At 38.5% G+C, this 8,685-nt stretch overlaps 1 protein-coding gene across 2 annotated transcripts in view; it reads right to left on the reverse strand.

Moving 5' to 3' along the window:
* Window positions 1-1,284: 1,284 nt before the first annotated feature.
* The window catches only part of LOC101851964 (armadillo repeat-containing protein 2), a 23,702-nt gene continuing 16,301 nt past the window's right edge, over window positions 1,285-8,685 (reverse strand). For both annotated transcript variants that reach the window (XM_005102064.3, XM_005102063.3), the window contains exons 16-19: window positions 8,342-8,455; window positions 7,368-7,500; window positions 6,304-6,464; window positions 1,285-5,429 (exon numbers count right to left, since the gene is read on the reverse strand). In XM_005102064.3, coding sequence (XP_005102121.1) covers window positions 5,263-5,429; window positions 6,304-6,464; window positions 7,368-7,500; window positions 8,342-8,455 — 575 coding nt within the window. In that variant the 3' untranslated portion in view covers window positions 1,285-5,262. The remainder of the gene's footprint in view (window positions 5,430-6,303; window positions 6,465-7,367; window positions 7,501-8,341; window positions 8,456-8,685) is intronic.

Genomic DNA, 8,685 nt, shown 5'->3' on the forward strand with positions numbered 1-8,685 from the left:
AAACCTTTCTTTCTACAGGTGCTGAAGATGTCACCTTAAGGTTTGACATACAACCACCGCTGCCCAATATACAGGCTTCCTGTCTCCCAGGAACTAAACAGTAGGAACTGCCATGGGTCAAATGTCCACTCAAAACCATGAAGCTCGCTGGTGATTGAATGGTAACAGACATATAGACTCCTGAGGCCCCTTTCATCAGACAGTAGAGGGCGTCAGTGCCAGGACCAGTAATTAATTCTATTAACAAATTTTTTAGTAAAGACATATCTACAGATACAGAGCAACGCAGAGTTGAAAACTTTTACAAACAAAAGCCCAAAATTTAAAAAATTCATAGTCAAACAGCCCAAAGTCCTAATACAACTAGTGACCACATTTCTCTCCGTTACGACTTTAACTTGTCTCCGAGGAGGCTAAACCCCCTATGCCGGGGCCCTCTTTTGGAACGAAATTTTAAAGTGACACATACATCACTAAATTGGTCATTAAATCAAAACAAGTGAACCTATTTTGATAGTTCTTCCTCTAATGAATGAACTCCAGGTAAAAAAGACCTGTTTTCGGCAATTGCTGAAAATAAATTTGATGTCAAAGTCTTCATAAAGGAATGTGCCTGAGCCGCTGCCACAACTCACCAGCATAGTGGCTCTGACCGCGAGCAGCTTGCCGGACATAAGGAGTTTTTAACAAAAGGTGATATTAAAATATTAAATTCAGATACCTGTTCACAATACAACCTGGACAGATTATACCCTACAAAGTATTGACAAAGATCACGGAGACGGGAGTCATCCACCCTTCCCACATAAGAGCTACAGTGGAATGTCGTCAACCTTACACAGGCACTCCAATCTGTTCTATGTACAAGAGACAGAAAGAAAGATATCATATCACAGTGAATATCACATAGCTATGACTGACCATCCTGATTGACTATGGTTACCGACACAGGCATATATTTATGAGCAAAACAGATGAGCCATGAGGATGAATGAAGAACAAACAAACGATAAGGATATAATTTAATAAAGCATTCCAAGACATACCATTAACACTGTTGGAGGTTAAGGGTAGAGACAGAGTGGACGTACCTTGCTGGATTTTTCAGCGCATTTCATCTTTTTGATGATTTGATTACGCGATGCTCCCAGGATCCCTGGTGCGAACGGAGTGGGAGCATCTTTCAGTCATTAAAACTCGTCAGTAGATCTAGAACTTTTTTGTTTCGTAAGAGTTTTACGGCACTTGCAACACAAAAAGGTCACCCAAGTGCGGAAGATTAGAGGTGTTACAAGGGAGTAACAAACACAGAAAAGAAGGAGGGGAGATAAAGACGATAGATGTTTCATAGGAAAGAAAGAGCAAACCACACCAGAGTACCCTCTAAACACCCACAGATCTAGAAGAACAATGGATGAAGAATGTGATTTTCAATAGTTGTTATCATGGTTAAATAAATGGAAACGAGCCCAGCGTTGATACTGGGTGCATAGAATAAATCAAAGACAAAATGTGGAAAGTACCACCACATAATGGACAAAATACTAACAGATGAGGACAGATGCATCTGTTACATCAGAATGAAGCTATCAACATTTATCAAGTTTCTGTTGCTGTAGTGTTCATCACCCTTGTCATAAAGGCATTTTCTTTTTCTCAACCGCATGAATCAATGCTTCTGTGTCCATTTCAAACGACGTAATTAAAATGAGCAGACAAACTACACTCTACACACACTAGACCTACATCTAGCAGCAATTTGATGACGGACGCCTGCAATATTAGTGCAGCTTGCAGTGCACTCGCGGAACATTTTAAAAATGTGTCCTCGCTACTGGGCCTCACACTCCTTTTGTAAATGAAATTTGTTGTCATCAAAAAGAAGCGTCATAAACGCTTACTCGTCGCTTCGGCAACGCCAACTCTGTCTGTACACTAAAACAGACATCTCAACACATTGATGATGGGACTGAACAAACAAAATGTAACGGAACAAAAGAGGATGCACTCCCCCCCTCCCCTCCCCCCAAACAAAATTTAGAAAACAGGCAGCCATCCTCCAAATGTCACTAGTTACAACACATATCTACCTCAGGCACAACAAAGTGCAAAGTTCATTAGAAGAATACAGAATCATTAAAGGGATACTAAGTCAGGTCTTGAGGAAAATTTAGAAAAGATGATGCCTAAAAAGATCAGGCTACCGACAAAGTGCAATTAAGTGAATGAATGTGAAATGGTTTGACAACATTAGATTGATCGAAACCAAAGAAGGGAAAACTAAGGCCTGTGGGCCAAACCTGGCCCTTCATTGAGTTTTGTACGACCTTGACAAAATTTGGTGAATCTTCAAACAAAAAATGTAATAAATTTTTGTGAAAGTGGTTGCATTTGTCAATATATTAGAGCCAAGACTAACACTCACAGCATAATTTAAAGAAAAAATTATTTGCTAAATTAGACTAATTCTTATCCCTTTATCATAATAACGCAGTTTATATTTTGTTTGCTTTTTTGTTAAAAAAAGAAGATACCTTGAGGTTTATCACCAGTTTTAAAAGGTGCAACATTTTGCTGCTTTTTGCGAAGTCCAAGTGGCCCTGATCCGAAGTTTGCCTAAACCGATCTCAAAAAGTGGTTGAGTTGCTGAAAATCTGGCATGTGGCAACTTTCTGAGTAGCCATTTGTTCATTATTTTCACACCAGACCAAATTTGCAAGTTTTTGAGTAATTTTGCCTGGTATTATTTGGCTAGTTGAGAGCAAATTATTACATCAACATATCAGTGCTGATAACAGAAAAACAGATTGATCATATAAAGTAAGGGCAGGCTGCTTCAACTCCATCAGCCAGGGCCAACTTGGACTGACTCGGTGGTACAGGCGATGTATATCGAACTCGTATGTATCTCATGTGTGTGATGTTGAAGGGCAAACTATTACAACGCTAATGCCTGTGTTAAAATGTTGAACGATGTGTATCCTGACGGACAAAAAATAAACATGAAGAATGAATCCTATCACAAAGGCCACTCACCATCTGTGTGAGTTGACCAAAATCATAAAAAAAACCTTACAAAAAACCCCCCCCCCCAAAAAAAAACAACCCAGACAGAGCCTGTAACACAACATAAAACACTCTGTAACATGAAAAGGCGTCATTAATTCTTTGAGAAAACACGACACTTTTGTGAGGAAAAATCATATATTGAAACCTGGTAAATAAAAAATAAAAAAAAGGCTTAAAATATCATATTTTAAATACAGGTCAGAAAACTTATCAAAATTGAGCCACGCAAATAGAGCCTCTGCTTTAAAAAAATATTCTTATTCTCTCTTATAACAGAATTCAACTCATGTTAGAGACAGGATAAAACATCTCAGGAAAATAAAAATGTCTCAAAACTAATACATTCCAATCTGAAAGTATCATTCTTTTCAAAGCAACACAGAATCAAATTTTGCACCGCAATTCAGCCAATACAAAAGGTACCAAGGTATATTGAATTCTGCTCTGCAATCTCAATTTCACATTTATTAGAGAGTGAGGGGATCTACTATTTCGTATCTGTCACATCAAGACTAATGAACAGGTTCGACTATTTCAAAATGAGGCAGTATACTGTCTACTGCACCCAATACACCTTACTTGTACTAAATAAAGTCCCTTTTTGGCTATGAGAGGAAAAATACTGTTCTTAACTCTCTCACTACCACAGGGGTTTCCTCACCTATCAGTGACCTACTTTCTGATTCTGCCTACTGCCGGACAAATTAAAGATTTTTAAAGTTCAATTTTCAATATTAGCCACATGTGTTATATATTAGCGAAAAAATTACCCATCTCAACATGCTGCTAAAAACGATCGTTCTTCAGCCGAAGATTGCAGATTTGATTATTACAAAACTAGGTGCGGTATTGAAGCCAGAAGTGGAAACACAGCTCGCATGTGAAACATGGCTCGTGGTAGTGAATGAGTTAAGGAAAGTTTACACATGTTCTGCTTTCTATTAGTGAAAGGAGGTAAACATGTACAAGACATAGGTACATAACAGACGTTGAAACACATTTCTACAATACAAAATTTGACAGTTTCCAAAATGGGAAATTAAGGGTGTTTTTTTTAAACAAAACCTTCAAGATTTCAATTATCTGTGGTTTCCACTGTACCCCCCCCTCCCCCCAATTCATCCAAGATGGATATTCTTGTAATAATATACTTATATACATTGGTATACACTGTAAAGAGCATATGCGCTATACAAATGCTACTCATTATTCATTATTACAACTATTCTACTTTCCATATTTTGACAAATCGTTATTCACAATAAAAGATCTGCATTTGACACATAACAAATTCACAAAAACAATGAAAAAGTGAAGAGTACGTGGAGGGCGCCTCAGAATGAATTGCACTTTAAAAACTATGCAGATGCTGTCAGTGTACAATCATTTCAGAAAAACTTTATTTATGGATGAAAGCACAATCACAACAATCTATACATGTGGAGTGCTGGAAATGTATGTTTTCAATCCAGCAACAGCTGGGCTCTCATCAAGCACTACCTCATCAACAAGCACAGATGAAATACTTTTACACTGGCAGATCTTGTTCTATAACACTATATCTCAAGAGTTCCATTTGCATTTCACATTAAATAAAACATGTGTGAAATTATTTTTTTTTTCTATTTCATGCAGCCTCACCTGCTGGAAATTTGAAGAAAAAAAAAGTCTCTCAAGGCATTTTACAAAATCAGTCAGCAGCAATGTTTAAGGGAACATGCAAACAAATTAGGCTTTGTCAATGGGAGAAAAAAACAAATCTTGAGTGCGATGTAGGGTATTAGGAACAAATATCATTGATCAACATTGTCAAATTGATGGGGGGAGGGGCAGTCATTCCAAGAAAAAAGAGATGTAATGTGTCCATCAATGCATCTGTGTGGGAGCGTACATGTGTGCTTGTGTGTGTTGTTGTATGACAGATCAAGCACATGTGTGTATGTGGGTGTGTGAAAATAAAGAAAGGGAAAGAAAGACAGACAGAGAGAATGATTAACGAATCTTAAACAACTGCTTCCAGAAAAGCAATCATCACTTTAAGAAAAGCATTCATCCAGCGGTAAATCAGAAAAAAAAAGTTAAAATAATACTGTCACAAACTTGTCCTTACGCAAATTTTCGTTCACCTCAATAATTAAACACTTTCAATCCCAACACACCGAGAGAGATCCATTATCCAAAGAGCTACGGAGGTCAGGACGGGGCCTCCAGTGGCTCAAGAGGAGAGGAATACGATTCAATTCTCTTCAGCAGTTGAGAGCCCACGGGACAGAACTCTTCTTGCCAAGTATCCTCTATGTACTCACGCATTTCTTCGTCGGCAGCGGATGCCAAAGCTTGGCTCAGGGCACAGTCCTTGTCTGAAGAGAACAAAAATAAAAGCCACTTTTATTTCACCAAGCTAAAGAAAATCTGTATCATTATCATCATCATCATTGGCCTCTTTCCCCCTGGTTTTGGGCAAAGGCTGCCAAGAACGGCTCTCCGCCTTACTCTGTTCTGGGGCATCTTCTCTACCTGTAGCCAACTGTTAAAAAAAAAAGGAGACAGTAGAGACTATCAAATTTGTTTTAGTGCGGGATCTTATGCTACAGACAAAATAGCTATCATTCATTACCGCTACCATAAGAGCATTAGAAGAGTGCACTACCTCATCAACAATTCTTACTATAAAATTATGTCAATTTTTAAAAACTACTCTGGCTACTAGAGGCCAGTAATTTGAGCAAATCATGAAAAATTTTGCTTAAAGCCTCAACACAAGAAATTTACATTGGACACTTGATAAGAGCCCAGCTGTTGCTGGATTGAAAACATACATTTCCAGCAAAGACCCTTCTTCCCCCTCACACACACACACACACACACACACACACACACACACACACACACACACACGCACGCATGCGACTAGTACACAGGAAATGACCATACGTATACAAATATTTATTATTTTTCTTTCGATCCACTCACTTTCTATCCATGATCATGTCGTATTTGTCTTTTTTCATTTGGAAATCCTTGATGCGACGTGTGTCTGTGTATTTACATATTATTCTTTACAGTGTAAAAGTCCCTCAGTGAATGTGTGTATGCGTGTACATGTTAAATAGGTCTTCGTCCAAATACATAATATGAATTTCTTGTGTTGAGGCATTTATGCAACCTTCTTTTGTGATTTTCCATGACTCACGGGAATGTGGAAGAACATAAAAAATTGTAAGCACAACTCACCTAAATACTCGGCCAACAACTCTGACAGCTCTGCTGACTCTTCATTCCCAAAGCTGTTGGAGCTGGAGTGTATCCTTGAGCTGTAGTTGACCAGCACCTTGCACACACAGCCACTCAGCTGCCAGTCCTCACGACCAAAGTCACGGAGGACGTCTGTAAGTCTAGAGAGAAAATAAAAGAACGATATACAATTTTGACAATCTGTACTGGGAAGTACGCTTTATAAAGGAATGGAACTATTGCAAAATAACAAGATTAATCATTTGAGACAAGAAAGCATCATTGTACAACTCACTTTTTGGACGAGGGAATCACATCTTCCTCAAAAACACACCTTGAGCCCATATATCAAAAAGCAGTCCCACTCATATTGACAAGTTGTGAAAGTTAGTTCACATATCACTCTGGCCTCCAATGACTAAAGTGTAAAGGCAAAAAAGGTGGATCCAATTTTCCTTCTAATCGAAGCCTTTTCTAAACTCCTCTCATTGGCTTTCTTTTTCCAGTTTTCCAATTCAGTTCCTTTGGGGGGAAAAATAGCATTAGAGTCTGTTAGGAGTTCAAGCCCTGTCATTCATATTGGCTTTCAATTAATGGCAGATTTATTTAGACACTAAACCACCCTATAAGTGACAGAAGCACAGCGAACCTCTACTCAAACACATTTTTGTTTTAGTAAGAGTTTTACAGCACTTGTTACACAAGTTAGTCATATAAGTGCAGAGGAATAGAAGTGTCACAAAAGAGTAGCAACCAACAAAAAGAAGGAGAGATAAGGATGAAAGATGTTTGATAGGAACAAAAAGGATCAAACCATACAAGAGCACCCGTCAACCACCCACCTAAGAACAAAGAGAGACTACATTAGGCTTCTAACAAGATAAACTTCAACCAGATGTACCCAACATGAACAAGATAAAAGGTCAATATGGTAAAGAGATGGAGACGAGAAAAGAAAATATAAGGATATGATATGAAACGATTAACTTCACTATCCACCTGAGAAAATTACAAGGCTAATCTACATTAACAAAAAAAAAAAAAAAAGCCAAGTTTAAGCTTACTTTTGGATTCCTCCCTCTTTCTTCAAAATGGACCTCTTGTCTTCATCCAGCATGAAGTTTATTAGCACACCGCAGGCTATGTAGACAATTTCACGGTTACCAGAGTCCAGCAAGGTGATCATCATTGCATCCACTGTGGAAACACATTGGATGTCAGGTCATCTACGTCAAAGCTACAAAGAAGCATGTAATAAAAGTTGTGAGTAGTAATCATTGAAAGGACTGTGGAAACACTGGCCGTCAGGTCATCTGAAAAGAACACTGTGTGTGTATTTTTTTAGTACGAGTTCTACGGCACTTGTAACACAATTAGGTCATAAGAGAACAGCGAAAGAATGAGAGTGTGTGTGTGTGTTGGGTGGGGGTGGGGGAGCTGTTATAAGAGGAACAGGAAAGAAACACAATTCGCAAGAGATATTCTACCACAACCCCAAGATATCAGATAGAAGAAATAAATAATTGAAGCCCAGGTCCAAATTTAAAGAAACAGTACCAATGAAAGAGTGATCATTCTTTGCCTCCCCCCCCCCTCCCCCCAAAAAAAAATTAAATTAAATGAAAATGCATGAAACAAAATAATTCACAAATATTACTAGTCATGATCATATTCACATTCAGTTGGTGCCTGGCAATATTTCCAATATTTGCCTTTATTTATCTTCTCTGTTGTCTTATACATTGAATTTGAGCACAAATTGAAACCCCCCAAAAATATACATCAAAAGAAAAGAGACCCGGACTCCCCCCCAAAAATATACATCAAAAGAAAAGAGACCCAGGACTCCCCCCCCAAAAAAAACCAAAACAACAAACCAACAAAAACACCCCCCCCCCCACCACCAACCCAGATAACCACAAAGTAACATGACTCAGAATTACAGAAGAAACACATTCTTGTTAGTGAACATATTACCCTAAGCCATAAGGAACCTTAGACAGATTTTCCATAAAAGGAACAAAGCTGCCAGACAAACCTTTATTTTGAGAGAGAAAATCCCTGATCTGCTTGTGCCTTGTGAGATTCCCAAAGACTCTGGCTGCTTCCAGGATTCCCTCTGTGTTGTCTATCATGATCAGCTTCAGAAGGCCTGAGGAGAGCAGGAAGGCACAGGAGCATTATCATATCGATCATGAAAAGTTGTCTTGAATACTATCATATATTCCACAACACTGCTCGTTCCATTCAAGAGATTATGTGTATGTGTATGTCTGAGAATGTGTGCGAGTGGGTGCATGTGTGTGTGTGTGTGTGTGAGTGAATGTTTGGGTGTGTGTGTGTGTGTGAATGTGTGTGTGTTTGTGTGTGTGTGTGTGTGTG

Source organism: Aplysia californica, unplaced genomic scaffold (assembly GCF_000002075.1).
Source record: "Aplysia californica isolate F4 #8 unplaced genomic scaffold, AplCal3.0 scaffold00311, whole genome shotgun sequence".
Lineage (NCBI taxonomy): Eukaryota > Metazoa > Mollusca > Gastropoda > Aplysiida > Aplysiidae > Aplysia > Aplysia californica.